The sequence below is a fragment of the Podarcis melisellensis genome, assembly GCF_964234715.1.
Source record: "Podarcis melisellensis genome assembly, chromosome: 18".
In the NCBI taxonomy this organism is placed as follows: domain Eukaryota; kingdom Metazoa; phylum Chordata; class Lepidosauria; order Squamata; family Lacertidae; genus Podarcis; species Podarcis melisellensis.
Genome location: NC_138536.1, coordinates 7,307,368 through 7,326,001, shown reverse-complemented (window position 1 = coordinate 7,326,001; position 18,634 = coordinate 7,307,368). Strand labels below are relative to the sequence as shown.

The 18,634-nt window shown below is 48.0% G+C and overlaps 2 protein-coding genes and 1 long non-coding RNA gene across 3 annotated transcripts in view; all 3 read right to left on the bottom strand.

Moving 5' to 3' along the window:
- The window catches only part of LOC309361041, a 559,475-nt gene that overhangs the window by 60,399 nt on the left and 480,442 nt on the right, over positions 1-18,634 (bottom strand). The window lies entirely within an intron of this gene.
- The window catches only part of TNFAIP8L1 (TNF alpha induced protein 8 like 1), a 228,906-nt gene that overhangs the window by 134,637 nt on the left and 75,635 nt on the right, over positions 1-18,634 (bottom strand). The gene's annotated exons all lie outside the window — the stretch shown is intronic.
- On the bottom strand, positions 337-17,832 carry LOC309360961 (protein-lysine 6-oxidase-like). Its single transcript, XM_081895970.1, has 7 exons — positions 17,476-17,832; positions 12,877-12,985; positions 8,255-8,392; positions 5,917-6,073; positions 4,452-4,547; positions 1,950-2,065; positions 337-718 (listed from the first exon to the last, which is right to left on the bottom strand). The coding sequence occupies exons 1-7, from the start codon at positions 17,684-17,686 to the stop codon at positions 712-714; spliced, it is 834 nt and encodes a 277-aa protein (XP_081752096.1). The 5' UTR covers positions 17,687-17,832; the 3' UTR covers positions 337-711.

The following is an 18,634-nucleotide window of genomic DNA, read 5'->3' as shown; positions in this document are numbered from 1 at the left end:
CCGTATTTTTTGCCCTTTATGACGCACTTTCCCCCTCCAAAAATGAAGGGGAAATGTGTGTGCGTCCTATGGGGCGAATGCAGGCTTTCGCAGAGAGTTTGCCAGCACCCAGAAGCTTGGGGCACGCTGAGCTCAGCACACCCCAAGCTTCGGGCAGTGCTAGCCGGCACCCAGCTCAGCATGCCCCAAGCTTCGGGCTTCGCGCAGCTCTCCCACGGCTTGTGGATAGCAACCTGTTCTGGGGGCTGGGGTCGGGAGAAGCTCGGGCTTCCCCCGCCCCGCACCTGGGGGGAAATAATTTTTTTTCTTTATTCCCCCCCAAAAAACTAGGTGCGTCCTATGGGCTGGTGCATCCTATGGGGCAAAAAATACGGTACTTGCACTTTGACGTGCTTTTGAACTGCTAGGTTGGCAGGAGCAGGGACAGAGCAACAGGAGCTCACCCCGTCACGGGGATTCGAACCACCCACCTTCTGATCGGCAAGTCCTAGGCTAGCGTCAATATCTCAGCAGTCTCCCTAAAAGCGAATGCCTAATACTTAATACTGGTGGCAGCTGGGACAGGAGAGGAAGCGAGGGCTGGGCAAATTTTAAAACGCGTCTTGAGCCACAGAGTCTCCTTTGGTCCGGCGGGGTTGCACTGATGGTTAGAAGCATTTGAGGGGAAAAGGTGTATGAAACAGTCTCGCTCCACTGGGATCGGGTCGCTGTTTAGTTGCTGCAGAGGGTGGAGAAAGGAAAGAAATCGCAGTTGAGTCATAACGTCAATTCACAAACGTGTTTTTTTTCTTTAAAAAAAAAATACTTATTTGGCATTTCAGATTAAAACTTTACAGTCATATATCGAACATACAACATAAAAACAAGATTCCATGGAATCTCCAGGGCTTCCCACCTCCCCTTTGTGGGTCCTGCTGTTAATAATAATAATAATATTTCAGAGAAACAATATAACAATATAAGATTCCAGCGAAACAGTCAGATTATCCGGGATCACTGTCCTACATGAACGCCTAAAAAAAGTTTTACTGCTTAGCCCACAGGATAGCATCTATTACTTTGGTTCAGCCATAGACTTATTATACTTCTACGGACTTTCAGAGATTGGCAGACGTGTGTTCATTTGATTTCAAATATATTTGAGAATTTACAAGTGTACACATTTTGTTTTTGTTGTACTAAATCATGCATATTATGCAATAAGAATTGCAGTGCTATCTAGTAGACTGGTCTTCGTGTTGCTTGTGTTGTTTGTTGTGTTGAGTTTGCAACACAGGGTTTTGTTGTTCTGTATTGCGGAACAACAAAGGTCCGTATAGTTAAAGCCATGGTTTTCCCAGTAGTGATGTATGGAAGTGAGAACTGGACCATAAAGAAGGCTGATCGCCAAAGAATGGATGCTTTTGAATTATGGTGCTGGAGGAGACTCTTGAGAGTCCCATGGACTGCAAGAAGATCAAACCTCTCCATTCTGAAGGAAATCAGCCCTGAGTGCTCACTGGAAGGACAGATCCTGAAGCTGAGGCTCCAAGACTTTGGCCACCTCATGAGAAGAGAAGACTCCCTGGAAAAGACCCTGATGTTGGGAAAGATGGAGGGCCCAAGGAGAAGGTGATGACAGAGGACGAGATGGTGGGACAGTGTTCTCGAAGCTACCAGCATGAGTTTGACCAAACTGCGGGAGGCAGTGGAAGACAGGAGGGCCTGGCGTGCTCTGGTCCAGGGGGTCACAAAGAGGCGGACACGACTAAACGACTAAACAACAACAACAACATTGCGGAAAACATGGCTGCCTGGAGAGAAAAATACTCTTGATGATGTGCTGACGACATCATTACTGGCCTCTTTTCACCTAACGGAGGGAGGGTAACTGTCCCTGCTCTCAGGGGAGGTTGGACTAGATGACTTTAGGAGGCCCTGTGCTACAAATCACTCTTCCCTCACAGTACCTGGTGATTTTGCAGTTCCTTGCGGTGGCATGCGTCCCTGTGTATATTACATCACACCTGGCAGCATTGTTTGTGAAGTCTGATTCAGGAACCAAGAAGTCCGGATTGACGGTTACCTTGAAAATGGGATAAGAACAATACAGTACAGTCAAGTTCCACCCCACTGTTCCCTCTCCTAAAATCAGGCAGTGTCCTTAACTGACCAGCTTCAACTGTTGCAAGCTCAGATCATAACAAGGTTTGTGTTTGCTTCTTCATCACTGGGAAATACATGTTACAAAAATTCTAGGCTCTTAAATATAAAATACATGTTCATAAATTTACAAGGCCATCTCACATAAAGGTAAAGGGACCCCTGACCATTAGGTCCAGTCTTGGCCGACTCTGGGGTTGCGGTGCTCATCTTGCTTTACTGGCCGAGGGAGCCGGCGTACAGCTTCCGGGTATGTGGCCAGCAGGACTAAGCCGCTTCTGGCAAACCAGAACAGCGGACGGAAACACCATCTACCTTCCCGCTGGAGCGGTACCTATTTATCTACTTACACCGGTGTGCTTTCGAACTGCTAGGTTGGCAGGAGCAGGGACCGAGCAACGGGAGCTCACCCCGTCGCGGGGATTCGGACCGCTGACCTTCTGATCGGCAAGTCCTAGGCTCTGTGGTTTAACCCACAGCGCCACCCGCGTCCTATGTTCATAAATTTACAAGGCCATCTCACATACATAAGTATATAAACCACATGTCTGAAATAGTACAACAATAGCAATCCTGAAGCCATTTTGACTCTCCCAATGACCTCAAATATTCCTCAGCAGTAAGGGAGGAGAATGGGGAAAGCCATTGTCTTTTTGCTTGCAAATCCTGTCTTAAGGAACAGGGTGTATGAACAGGGTGAGCCTGTGACCTGGACTCAGGAACTAAAGTATTAACCATCACAGAAGAACGGCCGGGCTGCCCAGGTAATGCATTCAGTGACCATTATCAGGTATCCTGGCAGACAGGATTTCTGCTGTAGACCTCCTCCTTCTGTGATGTATGTGTGATGTTTTTTGGGGGGTGGTCTTGGGCTACAGGGTGGGCAATTTCAAAAGTCTTTATACGGGCTTGCGCACCATTGTTCGGAGTTCCTCCTCCCTCCTGCGTGTGGTGAGTGGGGACCCTGTTGCAACAGTTAATAAAGATCAGGCTTACTAGCCGCTTTGCTTCTCAATATTCTCTGGCTGGCCTCTGTTATTTTCTCCTACCAATAAGGAACCCACTTAAGGACTCTGTATGGGCTCTGGAATACCCCATAAGAGGAAAGGAGCCGTTTCTTTTCCTTATAACAGACTTAACTTAGTTTGGTGCACTAACTGGGGCGGAAATCCAGCCAGTTTGTGTTTAAAGGCAAGGTTATCTACCGTATTTTTCCCTCCTAAAAAGTAAAGGGAAATGTGTGTGCATCTTATGGAGCGAATGCAGGCTGCGCAGCTATCCCAGAAGCCAGAACAGCAAGAGGGATTGCTGCTTTCGCTGCGCAGCGATCCCTCTTGCTGTTCTGGCTTCTGAGATTCAGAATATTTATTTTCTTGTTTTCCTCCTCCAAAAACTAGGTGCGTCTTGTGGTCTGGTGCTTCTTATAGAGTGAAAAATACGGTAATTTGCAATTTCTGAGACCATACTTGGACCGAAGCACCAGCATCCTTGGAAATTTGCCTTTTGCAACGCAGCTCTCCAGCCAGGTAACACTTAGAAAAATGCAAGTTCTCGGTGGAGTTTTGTGTGAACGCATATCATAGTAAAAAGGCATTATGCAAGGGGAATCGCTTGGCCCAATGGTCGGCATTATGCAGAATGTCATGCCAAAAGTGTGCACATTAGGACAAATTTGGATTAAAATGAGGATGAATTTTCGCAATGACTTTTTTAAAAAAAATAAAAAAATTGCAGAGTGATGTGGAAATGTGGGGAACAGAATTTTGAGATGGATAAAATGAGGACCAGAGATTGACAGGTTGGGCCATCTCCGCAGAGTAGATCTGTAAAAGGTAAAAAGGTAAAGGACCCCTGGACGCTTAAGTCCAGTCCAAGGCGACTCTGGGGTTGCAACACTCATCTCGCTTCCAGGCCGAAGGAGCCGGCGTTTGTCCGCAGACAGCTTTCTGGGTCATCCGGCCAGCAGGACTAAACCGCTTCTGGTGCAATGGGACACCGTGATGGAAACCAGAGCGCATGGAAACGCCATTTACCTTCCCGCCAGAGCGGTACCTATTTATCTACTTGCACTGGTGTGCTTTCAAACTGCTATGTTGGCAGGAGCTGGGACAGAGCAACAGGAGCTCACTCCGTTGCGGGGTTTCGAACCACTGACCTTCCAATCAGCAAGCCCAAGAGGCTCAGTGGTTTCGACCACAGCACCACCCGCGTCCGTTATATTGGCAAGGCAAAATGCCCCAGTGTTTCTGGATGACCCCTCGTGCCCACACCCATTTACCTGCCAGTTTGAGCTTTGCAGCCAACCATACCTTGAGGATATAATTCCCAGGGGGGACGTCTGTAATGTCGATCCACTGGCAGTCAATGTGAGCGTCGTATGTGTCGTAACAGCCAGGACTCAGACCCTGAATGGAAGACAACATCACATCGCTCTGAGTATTTTATTGGACAGACCACTTCTCTGAACGTGGTTTGTACAGCCTACTTCAACTGAAACCCCTTTCTACGAGGCTGGCTGGCTCCTCTTGCCTCCCTAATTTTAAGAGCTGCCACTAAAGCTTATGTTATTTATCACATTCATATCCCCCCCATGAGCTCAAGGTGGAAATGGCCATAAAAATCTGTGATAAATAAAATATTGCTGTCTTGCCCTGGTATTTTTAATATTGCACAGCTTTAGCTTTGATTGCCAGCTTTGTTTTAAGTGGCCAAGTGGCTAATAATAATAATAATAATAATAATAATAATAATTTATTATTTATACCCTGCCCATCTGGCTGGGCTTCCCCAGCCACTCTCGGCGGCTTCCAACAAAGTATTAAAATACAGTACAGTGGTACCTCTGGTTAAGAACTTACTGTATTTTTTTGCTCTATAAGACTCATTTTTTCCCTCCTAAAAGGGGGAAATTTCCCTCCTAATAAGGGGAAATGTGTGTGCATCTTATGGAGTGAATGCAGGCTGCGCAGCTATCCCAGAAGCCAGGACAGCAAGAGGGATTGCTGCTTTCACTGCGCAACGATCCATCTTGCTGCTCTGGCTTCTGAGATTCAGAATATTTTTTTCCCTTGTTTTCCTCCTCCAAAAACTAGGTGCGTCTTGTGGTCTGGTGCGTCTTATAGAGCGAAAAACACGGTAATTCGTTCGGGAGGTCCGTACTTAACCCAAAACTGTTCTTAACCTGAAGCATCACTTTAGCTAATGGGGCCTCCCGCTTCCGCCATACCGCTGCTGCGCGATTTCTGTTCTCATCCTGAGCAAAGTTCTTAACCCGAGGTACTATTTCTGGGTTAGCGGAGTCTGTAACCTGAAGCGTATGTAACCCGAGGTACCACAGAAGTCTGTTAAACATTAAAAGCTTCCCTAAAGAGGGCTGCCTTCAGATGTCTTCTAAAAGTCTGGTAGTTGTTTTACCCTTTGACATCTGGTGGGAGGGCGTTCCACAGGGCGGGTGCCACCACCGAGAAGGCCCTCTGCCTGGTTCCCTGTAACCTCACTTGTCACAATGAGGGAACCATCAGAAGGCTGGACCTCAGTGTCCGGGCAGAACGATGGGGGTGGAGACACTCCTTCAGAAATACTGGGCCGAGGCCGTTTAGGGCTTTGAAGGTCAGCACCAACCCTGACAAGGAGAAAACTGCCCTGTCTGCGGATCAACAGGGGAACTGGCAGTGAAAGACAATCAGTGTCTCCTGCAGAACAAAGGCAGAGGAGCTGGGGCTGGTAAAAAAAAGGGGGGCAAACTTGCTGTCCCTGCGTCTCTTCTCCCCTCACCTGAGTGTGAGCCGTGCAAGCGTATCGTCGCCGGACTCCTGCGTCGCACGTCGTATCCTCCAGGCAGAAGCTGGCCTTGTGTCCTTCTGCAACCTTCTTGTGGGTGACGGCATCCAACAGGTCGTAGTTACTAAAGGCTTCCATGCTGTGATAATGGCTAAAAGACCATAGGTCCAGGTTCCTTATTAACATTAATTTTAATCTGCAGTGATAGCTTTTCCCACTCTCTTGTTTTTTGTTTTAAAATTTTAAAAAATACTTTTCAGGTGTATTCATTTCACTGAGTTTACAATCATTTTAACATTTCAAAACTTGACTTCCTTCCCCCTCTTTCCTTCAATTTGTTTTAAACATCTTCTACATATTAGTTGGTCTCTAAGGTGCTATTGGACATTTTTAAAAAATTTTTAAATTAATTTCGACTGCGTCAGGCCAACACCTGAATGCATATTCTAAATTAACTCATTTTGCTCATTTATTCATCTACTCCAACCATATAAAACTGCAGGTTATTACAATAATTCTGCCAATGTTCTTATCGCTTTACAAGCATAATTCTGGAAAATCCGGACACTTGGAGTATGGGAATGTCGTGGATAGTAGGAGAGGATATATTGATTAAATACTATCCTTCCTCAGTCACACTAGTAAGCTGGTAGCAGAGTACATTCCCCTGTATATTGAAGGAAACTAGTTGGTAGATTTGTTAGAATCTTTTAAATTAAACAATCCAGTCTGGCTTCTCCAGATTGGATGTGTTCCTGGTAAATCCCCTTTGTCCCATCTTAAAAAGAATAAAACACAACAGTCCTCTCTTAAAAGTAATAAGAAGTTTACTTACATTCAGTTCACGGGACGATCCTGAAGGCAGGCTTTAGCTTGTAGCTACAGAAGAGTGTGGGTTCATCCCATATGGGGACTGAGCCCGTGTGCTGTTGGCTGAGAGCCAGCAGAAAGCAACAGAACATCAAGATGGAATAAAGCGAAGAAGAGGAAGAGAAGATGGTGTGTCTACTCTGGGCAAACAGGAAGTGTTGTACTTGATTGCTTATGTTACATAAGCAGATGAGTGTTCAGACCCCTGGGCTCTCACTTGTGGGGTGCCTCAGGGTTCCGTCCTCTCCCCCATGCTTTTTAATATCTATATGAAGCCGCTGGGAGAGATCACCAGGGGGTTTGGGCTGGGTGTTCATCAGTATGCAGATGACACCCAGCTCTACCTCTCTTTTAAATCATAACCAGTGAAGGCGGTGAAGGTCCTGTGTGAGTGTCTGGAGGCGGTTGGAGGATGGATGGCGGCTAACAGATTGAGACTGAATCCTGTCAAGACAGAAGGACTGTTTTGGGGGGACAGGAGGCGGGCAGGTGTGGAGGACTCCCTGGTCCTGAATGGGGTCACTGTGCCCCTGAAGGACCAGGTGCACAGCCTGGGAGTCATTTTGGACTCACAGCTGTCCATGGAGGCGCAGGTCAAATCTGTATCCAGGGCAGCTGTCTACCAGCTCCATCTGGTACGCAGGCTGAGACCCTCCCTGCCTGCGGACTGTCTTGCCAGAGTGGTGCATGCTCTAGTTATCTCCTGCTTGGACTACTGCAATGCACTCTACGTGGGGCTACCTTTGAAGGTGACCCGGGAACTGCAATTAATCCAGAATGCGGCAGCTAGACTGGTGACTGGGAGTGGCCGCCGGGACCACATAACACGGGTCCTGAGAGATCTGCATAGGCTCCCAGTACATTTCCGAGCACAATTCAAAGTGTTGGTGTTGACCTTGAAAGCCCTAAACAGCCTCGGTCCAGTATACCTGAAGGAGCGTCTCCACCTCCATCGTCCAGCCCAGACACTGAGATCCAGCTCCGAGGGCCTTCTGGCGGTTCCCTCGCTGCAAGAAGTGAGGTTACAGGGAACCAGACAGAGGGCCTTCTCGGTAGTGGTGCCCGCCCTGTGGAACGCCCCCCCCCTCAGATGTGAAGGAAATAAGCAGCTATCTTCTCTTTAAAAGACATCTGAAGGCAGCCCTCTTTAGGGAAGTTTTTAATATTTAATGCTATATTGTTTTTAACACTTGATTGGAAGGCGCCCAGAGTGGCTGGGGAAACTCAGCCAGATGGGTGGGGTATAAATAATAGATTATTATTATTATTATTATTATTATTATTATTATTATTATTTCATCCTACATGGAAGGTTCCCAGTCCCTGGGAAACGCGAGTGGGGATAGCTGTTCAGGTCCAATTTTTCAACATCCCTTTTGGATATCTACTGGGGACAGAAATGCAGAAGAGAGAGTTCGGCCCCAGCTGACCACCCTGGCTCGGCTTGGTTCGGCTTACTCACTTGTGGCAGCTGTGCCACTCCCAAGCGTGGTATGGTTTGACCGGGAGGAAGTCGGCCGTGCCTTGGTTCTTCACCCTCTGCGGGAAGCGAAGGAGAACCCGGTAGCTGATGTTGCTCAGGCCTGGCTGGTAGGCAGATCTGCAGGAAAGAGAGGGAGAAGAGGCCATGGATGATGGAGGAGCCAAGTTGGATGCCAGTATCCTGTCCCAACAAGGATTCAAGGGGCGCGGGTGGCGCTGTGCGTTAAACCAGAGCCTAGGACTTGCCGATCAGAAGGTCGGCAGTTCGAATCCCTGCGACGGGGTGAGCTCCCGTTGCTCGGTCCCTGCTCCTGCCAACCGAGCAACTCAAAAACACATCAAAGTGCAAGTAGATGAATAGGTACCACTCTGGCGGGAAGGTAAACGGCGAGATGAGCACCGCAACCCCAGAGTCGGCTACGACTGGACCTAATGGTCAGGGGTCCCTTTACCCTTTCCTTTTATCCTGTCCAACAAACGCCTCTTTGGTGGTTCTTGTCCCCTCCAAAAGCAGAACCTGAGTCTTACAGGATTTGGGCAGGGAGACGCTGAAACAGGTACTGACCGGAACTGAAGACAACAAAAACCACCTTCCTGGAAGAGCGATATTAAAAGCATCCCCCAGAGAACAGCGCCTCTGTATCTGCAGATGTCAGTCAGCTGAGATCACCGTTTGTTATATGTTGCACTGTAAGTTACTGTATTTTTTGCTCTATAAGACTCACTTTTTCCCTCCTAAAAAGTAAGGGGGAATGTGTGTGCATCTTATGGAGCGAATGCAGGCTGCGCAGCTATCCCAGAAGACAGAACAGCAAGAGGGATTGCTGCTTTCGCTGCGTAGCGATCCCTCTTGCTGTTCTGGCTTCTGGGATTCAGAATATTTTTTTTCTTGTTTTCCTCCTCCAAAAACTAGGTGCGCCTTGTTGTCTGGCGCGTCTTATAGAGCGAAAAATATGGTAGATGAAATTCTGAGGGCAAATACTTAAAGAAACCCCACAAGTCCAATTGGCACCTTTAAAAGGTAAAGGGACCCCTGACCATTAGGTCTTGGACCTATTATACAGTTGTGAAATTTGCATTCATTGCCCACCCATTTTTGCCACAGGCCCCGCCCCCAGAAGCATGTGGCCTCCCAGAAGGTAAAACAGCCCTCTGGCCCAAGTTAGCCTGCAAATGCAAACCCCATAAGGCAGGTGCAAAGGTGAGTTGGAAGGGACCCAGAGAATCACCTGGTCCAACCCCATAGCTAGAGTTGCCCATACAGGGATCAAACCTGCAACCCTGGTGTTATAGAATCATAGAATCATAGAGTTGGAAGAGACTACAAGGGCCATCGAGTTCAACCGCCTGCCAAGCAGGAAACACCATCAGAGCACTCCTGACATATGGTTGTCAAGCCTCTGCTTAAAGACCTCCAAAGAAGGAGACTCCACCACACTCCTTGGCAGCAAATTCCACTGTCAAACAGCTCTTACTGTCAGGAAGTTCTTCCTAATGTTTAGGTGGAATCTCCTTTCTTGTAGTTTGGATCCATTGCTCCGTGTCCGCTTCTCTGGAGCAGCAGAAAACAACCTTTCTCCCTCCTCTATGTGACATCCTTTTATATATTGGAACATGGCTATCATATCACCCCTTCACCTCCTCTTCTCCAGGCTAAACATGCCCAGCTCCCTTAGCCGTTCCTCATAAGGCATCGTTTCCAGGCCTTTGACCATTTTGGTTGCCCTCCTCTGGACACGGTCCAGTTTGTCAGTGTCCTCCTTCAACTGTGGTGCCCAGAACTGGACACAGTACTCCAGGTGAGGTCTGACCAGAGCAGAATACAGTGGCACTATTACTTCCCTTGATCTAGATGCTATACTCCTACTGATGCAGCCCAGAATTGCATTGGCTTTTTTAGCTGCCGCGTCACACTGTTGGCTCATGTCAAGTTTGTGGTCAACCATTCCTCTAACCCATTCCTCTAACCCAGGCTTAGGCAAACTCGGCCCTCCAGCTGTTTTGGGACTACAATTCCCATCATCCCTAGCTAACAGGACCAGGCGTCAGGCATGATGGGAGTTGTAGTCCCAAAACATCTGGAGGGCCGGGTTTGCCTATGCCTGCCCTAACCCCCTGAGCAATCCAGGTGTTAGTGCTCCATCTAGGTCAGTGTTGTCGACTCTGGCCGGCAACGAGACCTTTTACACGCAAGGGAGATGCTCTCTTTCTGAGCTACGCCCTTCCCCGATGCAGACAGAAGTTCGGATGCCAAACTGGAAACTTTTCCACTGGTTGGGAATTCTCCACAGCTGGCAGGGGGAGCATTCTTGTGCTAGCATAACAAAGCTTCGAGAGCTCTAAAGAGAGTTATTTTTGGAGTCTATTTAGGAGGGCGAGGGAAGGTGAGGAGGGAAAAAAAGAGGCCATTCATGGACTGAGTGAGCAAACAAGCAAAGGCTTGACCCTTTGGCATCTCCTGTCCTGGGAGAACAGCTTTGTTTGTTTGGGTGTTTACAGGAAACGGAGTCATTTCATTCTACCCTCCCTTCCCCACCAATATATATATATATATATGCATTTTTCCAGCTAGAATCAATAAGCAGAAAAGGACCATTTGCTGTTCCAGGGTTCTGCCCAATGGCTACAGGAGCCTTAACCCTCACAAGGCCTTCCTTGCCCAGATGCAACAGAACAGACCTGCAGCGGCGGTTCGAATCCCCGCGATGGGGTGAACTCCCGTTGCTCAGTCCCTGCTCCTGCCAACCTAGCAGTTTGAAAGCACGTCAAAGTGTAAGTAGGGAGCTGGCGTACAGCTTCCGGGTCATGTGGCCAGCAGGACTAAGCCGCTTCTGGTGAACCACAGCAGCACACGGAAACGCCGTTTACCTTCCCACCGGAGTGGTACCTATTTATCTACTTGCACTTTGATGTACTTTCGAACTGCTAGGTTGGCAGGAGCAGGGACCGAGCAACGGGAGCTCACCCCGTCATGGGGATTCGAACCGCTGACCTTCTGATCGGCAAGTCCTAGGCTCTGTGGTTTAACCCACAGCACCACCTGCGTCCCATTTGGTACATTTATGAACATCTATGATAAATATCTCCTGCCAACCTAGCAGTTCAAAAGCACATCCAAGGGCAAGTAGATAAATAGGTTCCGCTCCGGCGGGGAAGGTAAACGGCATTTCCGTGTGCTGCTCTGGTTCGCCAGAAGCGGCTTAGTCCTGCTGGCCACATGACCCGGACGCTGTATGCCGGCTCCCTCGGCCAATAAAGCGAGATGAGTGCCACAACCCCAGAGTCGGCCACTACTGGACCTAATGGTCAGGGGTCCCTTTACCTTTACACCCCCAGAAACAACCTGGTGGTGGAGAACTGGGATTGCACGAGCCATTGTTAATTCTGGCATCCCTCGACCAGTGTGCCTGGAGCCAATCCTTTGCTAATTATGCAAAGTGCAAAGCCAGCCTTCCGCTTCTCCCAGGACTATCAAGGACCTTTCTTATTACGGTAGTACCTCGGGTTACATACTCTTCAGGTTACAGACTCTGCCAACCCAGAAATTGTACCTCGGGTTAAGAACTTTGATTCAGGGTGAGAATAGAAATCATGCTCTGGCATCCCGGCAGCAGCGGGAGGCCCCATTAGCTAAAGTGGTGCTTCAGGTTAAGAACGGACCTCCGGAACAAATTAAGTACGTAACCCGAGGTACCACTGTATTATTATTATTAATTGAATTTATATACCGCCCTATACCCGGAGGTCTCAGGGCACTTCACAGAACAAAATCAAAATATAAAACCACAAAATATTCAATCAAAATAAAACAACAACAACCCAAAACCTCACATTTTAAAAGGATGTCAATCAAAAACCAAAGGCCTGGTTTAAAAGAAATGTTTTCGCCTGGCTTAGTCTAAAGGTGTGTAACGAAGGCGCCAGGCGAACTTTCCTGGGGAGAGCATTCCACAGATGGGGAGCCACTGCAGAGAAGGCCCCGTTCTCATGTTGCCACCCTCCGGACCTCTCAAGGAGGAGGCACAGGAAGGAGGGCCTCAGAAGGTGGTCCCAGGGTCTGGGTAGGTTCATATGGAAAGAAGCGGTCATAGTACCCCTGGGAAAATTGTGTTGAATGCACTTTGGACAACTTTGCCCTCAAGTCTGCTTCAGTTTGGACAGTGACTCAACTCAAAACAACTAGGGAACAAAAATAAAAATTATAGAATTATAGAGTTGGACGGGAGATTGAGGGCCCAACCCCCTGAAATTATGGCATCTCAACTTAAGCATCTGTGGCAGATGGCCAGATACCCTCTGCAAAAAACCCCAACAATGCTTCAAGGATGGAGAATCTACCACCTTCTGAGGGAATTCCACTGTGGAAAACAAAGCGCAAGGATTCGTAAACCTGCAAGATGAAAACAGACACAGGCTCTCCTGGTCTGGATTGCACCATGAGAGGAGAAGGCCCTATTCTGCTATATCCCTTCCAAACAACCCCCCCTTTTGCAATGGTTCTTTGCCCATTTTTGAAAAAAAATATTAATTGCACCATGCAACCGCACTGGCTTCACCCAACATGCACCCGAGACGTAAATGCGAACGTATATCCCTCTCTACCTTGCCAGGCAATTCTCCTCCGCGGCACATTTCAAGGCGTACAGCTGGACCCGTTGGACATAGGTGCCTGCTTCGATGAAGTACGGATCGGGAATTAAATCTGGGAGTCCTAGGAGGAAGGAGAGAAACAGGACGGTCAAGAAGACTCATTCGCCCCCTAAGCAGAGCAAGCAGCTCAGATTTGGGCTCTGTTGAGTGTTGGCAGTAAAACAACAACAACAACAACAACAACAACAAATAATTCAACATTTGTTGTTGATTAGTCGTTTAGTCATGTCCGACTCTTCATGACCCCATGGACCAGAGCACGCCAGGCACTCCTGTCTTCCACTGCCTCCCGCAGTTTGGTCAAACTCATGCTGGTAGCTTCGAGAACACTGTCCCACCATCTCGTCCTCTGTCATCCCCTTCTCCTTGTGCCCTCCATCTTTCCCAACATCAGGGTCTTTTCCAGGGAGTCTTCTCTTCTCATGAGGCAGCCAAAGTCTTGGAGCCTCATCTTCACGATCTGTCCTTCCAGTGAGCACTCAGGGCTGATTTCCTTCAGAATGGAGAGGTTTGATCTTCTTGCAGTCCATGGGACTCTCAAGAGTCTCCTCCAGCACCAGAATTCAAAAGCATCCATTCTTCGGCAATCAGCCTTCAGCCTTCAACATACGCCACCCTATACCCAGAGGTCTCAGGGAGGTTTACAACAAGACCACAACTTATAAAATCAAACCAAAAGCAGTAACCCAATAACCCCGCCCTCCAAAAGCCACATTCTAAAAGGGTGTTGGATGTCAATAAGATCAACCAAAGGCCTGGTTAAAAAGGAATGTTTTTGCATGGCGCCAGGCAAACTTCCACGGCGATGCAGGAATCTCAGCAAAAACACCCCTGCTTAAAAACTTACAAGGAAGGAGAGTCCACAACCTCCTGAGGGAGACCGTTCCACTGCCAAACAACTCTTAACCGTCAGAAAGTTGTTCCTGGTGTTTTAGTCTCCTTTCTTATAATTTGAAGCCATCTAAACAAGTTAGATTTCCCCCCTTTACCATAGACCCCAGATTCGGTCACAACCCCAGGGGTCCTGTGGGTGGCGCTGTGGGTTAAACCACAGAGCCTAGGACTTGCCGATCAGAAGGTCAGGGGTGAGCTCCCGTTGCTCGGTCCCTGCTCCTGCCAACCTAGCAGTTCGAAAGCACGTCAAAGTGCAAGTAGATAAATAGGTAGCGCTCCGGCGGGAAGGTAAACGGCGTTTCTGTGCGCTGTTCTGGTTTGCCAGAAGCGGCTTAGTCCTGCTGGCCACATGACCCAGAAGCTGTACGCCGGCTCCCTCGGCTAGTAAAGCGAGATGAGCGCCGCAACCCCAGAGTCGGTCACGACTGGACCTAATGGTCAGGGGTCCCTTTACCTTTACCATAAAGTCCCATGGCAGGTTACAACAATGAAGAACTATCTATCTATCATCTATCATCTATATCTATCTATCTATCTATCTATCTATCTATCTATCTATCTATCTATCTATCTATCTATCTATATCTATCATCTATCTATCTATCTAATCTATATCTATCTATCTATCTATCTATCTATCTATCTATCTATCTATCTATCTATCTATCTATCTATCATCTATCTATCTATCATCTATCTATCTATCATCTATCTATCTATCTATCTATCATCTATCTATCTATCTATCTATCTATCTATCTATCTATCTATCTATCATCTATCATCTATCTATCTATCTATCTATCTATCTATCATCTATCTATCTATCTATCTCTATCTATCTATCTATCTATCTATCTATCTATCTATCTATCTATCATCTATCTATCTATCTATCATCTATCTATCTATCTATCTATCTATCTATCTATCTATCTATCTATCTATCTATCTATCTATCATCTATATCTATCTATCTATCTATCTATCTATCTATCTATCTATCTATCTATCTATCTATCTATCTATCTATCATCTATATCTATCTATCTATCTATCTATCTATCTATCTATCTATCTATCTATCATCTATCTATCTATATCTATCTATCTATCATCTATCTATCTATCTATCATCTATCTATCTATCATCATCTATCTATCTATCTATCTATCTATCTATCTATCTATCTATCTATCTATCATCTATCTATCTATCTATCGTCTATCTATCATCTATCTATCTATCTTCTATCTATCATCTATCTATCTATCTATCATCTATCTATCTATCTATCTATCTATCTATCTATCTATCTAATCTATCTAATCTATCTATCTATCATCTATCTATCATCTATCTATCTATCTATCTATCATCTATCTATCTATCTATCTATCTATCTATCTATCTATCTATATCTATCATCATCTATCTTTCTATCTATCATCTATCTATCATCTATCTATACCATTAACTTTTTTTCTTGCAAACATTTTTATTTGTCTTTACAAATACAAAGTTATAACAATCCAAATATATATCCATTTGCAGAGATTCCTGCAAATCTCAGGACTTCCCCTCCACCCCTCCCTTCCATGGAGTCCCATTTTGAACATTTACAACTGCATATTCTTCCATACTCCAACTTTTATATCAATCCATATTGTCCATGGTATGTGTTACGCTACAAGAGAAATTCCTGCAAGCTGCAACCATTAAAACCAGTCCCATACCAGGCATGTCCAACAGGTAGATAGTGATCTACCGGTAGATCACAGGACGTCTGTGGTAGATCACTGGTAGATTATTGGCTCCCTACAAAGGAACTCAACAACTTTGTCTCCCCTAAAAAAAGCTAAACAACTTTGCCCTGAACCCCTAAAAAACATGGCTTTCCTTCTCCCTAAAAAAAGCACAACTTTGACCTGAACCCCCCAAAAGGGAGTAGATCGCTGGCTACTCTCTTGGGAATTGGCCACCCCTACAAACAATATACAGTCATACCTCGGGTTACAGACACTTCAGGTTACACGTTTTGCGGGTTGCGCAGTGTGCCAAACCCGGAAGTACCGCAACGGGTTACTTCTGGGTTTTGGTGCTCACGCATGCACAAAAGTGCTGAATTGCGCTTTGTGCATGCGCAGAAGCATCGAATCGCGACCCGCACGTGCGCAGACGGGTTGCGAATGGATCACTGTAATATCACCCGCAAATATCTGAAGGGCTGTGACATGGAATATCCAATAATTACAAGAAAATCACCAGCCGTTTCATTAAAAGCAGTCAGTTTCCTTTTAAAAAAAAAATAAAAAAATTATTAAGTTTCCATTCACCAAATCAAACATATCATACCAATTAGTCCAAATTATAGCAATAGAAATCATAAAATCCAAATGTTTTCTAAATTATAAATTTTTGTGGGTGGTACCCATGCTTCAAGATCGGCAGCCAGTTTCCTAAAGATTTACAAGCTGACATCCAAAAGCAGTTTACAACATGATGGCATATCTAAAACAGTTATATATATCTAAAACAATTGTATTTAAAAAAGCAATGAAAAGTGATAAATGTAAGAAAACAGCAGTGGCACGTACGTACAATCAACTCAGATCCCAGATGTGCAGGCAGCTGTGCCAACACTTCGGTCCACTTCGCCCAGTGTTGCCTGCACTGACTGCCAGCAGCGGCTCTCCAGAGTTTCCCAGGCAGGCAGCATCTCCCAGCCGTACCCGGAGATTCCTTTGGGGAACTTCCTTGGGCAAAGCAGGTACTCTCTCACTCCTGTCTGCCCCCTTCCCATGCCATAGTCAGCCTGAGACACTTAACCTCAAGGTCCTGAATTCGAATCCCACTTTGGGCGAAATATTCCTGCTGGACTAAACGGTCCTCAAGGTCTTTTCCAATTCTACAGCTCTTAATTGGAGTTCCCTACCAGGACAGACTTTGCTCGTGTGCTCAAGACATCAATTCCATAAACCATATTTTGTTGCACTGTGCAAAATACAAGCAAGCCAAGGCTGAACTGATACTACCCTTGCTGGTACCTTTCCCGGGAAAATCAGAGGCTCACTATGTCAGGGGACGTCAGTGGCGCTGTGGGTTAAACCACAGAGCCTAGAACTTGCCGATCAGAAGGTTGGCGGTTCGAATCCCCGCAATGGGGTGAGCTCCCGTTGCTCGGTCCCTGCTCCTGCCAACCTAGCAGTTCAAAAGCCCGTCAAGTGCAAGTAGATAAATAGGTACCGCTCCGGTGGGAAGGTAAATGGCGTTTCCGTGCGCTGCTCTGGTTCGCCAGAAGCGGCTTAATCATGCTGGCCACACCGGCTCCCTCGGCCAATAAAGCGTGATGAGCGCTGCAACCTCAGAGTCGATCACGACTGGACCTAATGGTCAGGGGTCCCTTTACCTTTATGTCAGGTTCCTATTGGAAGACCGGACCAACGCTAGAACATTAGCAGTGGCAAAGTTTTTATCGGTGGTTGCAAGAACCAACGATCCGATCCCTATTATTCTGAACAAAATGCTTGTTTAACCTGGAGGTAGGCTGTCTGAATTGTGCATTGTAACAATTTGTTGGGTCTCTGTAAAGATTGATTGATTGAATATTTAGAGTTCTTTGCCCCATCACCCCCAATACTCCCCAATCATCTCACCATGATGAAAGAATCGGGTCCCATAGCCCGGTCTCATGTTGGGGGTGCTTGCCGTCGAGGGGCGCTGCCTGGCGCCCGGGTAGACGTCGTAGAATATGCTATTCCACCGCTGGAAGGGGTTTCGCCGGTCGTCCCTGGTCGAAGCGCTGGGGGCCGTCTGGAATCCCTCTTCCTCGGGGACGGGATCCCCCTGAATCTCGTTGCCCCCCATCTGAGGCCAGCTACCAGCCGGGCCGCTCCCTCGAGCTTCCCCGGGGGTGACCTGCTGCTGCTGCTGCCGGCTTGGAGAAGGGGTCCCGGGAGCCGAGTCATTGCGCCCTCGGGGACCCCTGTCCGCGCCGGCGGGCGCGTCTCCCCGGCTGGCCTCGACGGAGCGGACCCCCATCCCGGAGCCTTCTTCCCCCCAACCGGGGAAGCCCCGGGTGGCCTGGAGGGCGACGGGTCCGGCCCGCGGGACGCGCCCGGGAGCCGCGGTCCGGAGCGCTCCGCCGTGGGGGCGCGCGGCGATGCTGAGGTAGAGGCTCTGGGGCTGGTGGTCGCCGCCGGGACCCCGACGGGGCGGGCGCAAGCGGGCGGCGCTGTTGAAGAGGCTGAAGAGCCTCCCTCCGCTCTCCCAGCGGATCTGCTGCCTCCAGGGGTGCTGGCCGTCCGCGCCGTCGGGGCGCGCAGCCAGCAGCAGAAACAACGGGGGCAGGAGCAGCAGGCACGACAGCGCCGTCGAGGGGCGCCCCTCCGCGGCCATGGCGAGCGCACCGAGCCAGCCAAGCTTCGAATGGGCTCCCGGGGCTGCGGGGAGAAGGTGGAGGCGCCAGCGACCGCCCCACCCGACGGCTCCCCACCCACTTTTCCCAGGCAGCCATCCAACCGGAGGAGCGGAGGGAGGCGCACCATGGACAGCGCCCTCCCCGCCGGCTCTCCTCCTACTGCTCCTCCTTCGGGACTGCCTTCCTCCTGCCAGTTTCCCATAATAATACAGTGGTACCTCGGGTTGCATACGCTTCAGGTTACATACACTTCAGCTTACAGACTCCGCTAACCCAGAAATAGTGCTTCAGTTTAAGAACTTTGCTTCAGGATGAGAACAGAACTCGGGCTCCTGCGGCGCAGCGGCAGCAGGAGGCCCCATTAGCTAAAGTGGTGCTTCAGGTTAAGTACAGTT

Excerpts from the sequence above, each read along its gene's own strand:
- LOC309360961 (XM_081895970.1), bottom strand. The coding sequence starts at position 17,686 with ATGGGGGGCAACGAGATTCAGGGGGATCCCGTCCCCGAGGAAGAGGGA. Across the intron at positions 4,548-5,916 it reads CTTGCACGGCTCACACTCAG|GGTCTGAGTCCTGGCTGTTA; the intron begins GTGAGGGGAGAA and ends TCTTCCATTCAG. Across the intron at positions 2,066-4,451 it reads CTGGGAATTATATCCTCAAG|GTAACCGTCAATCCGGACTT; the intron begins GTATGGTTGGCT and ends CCCATTTTCAAG.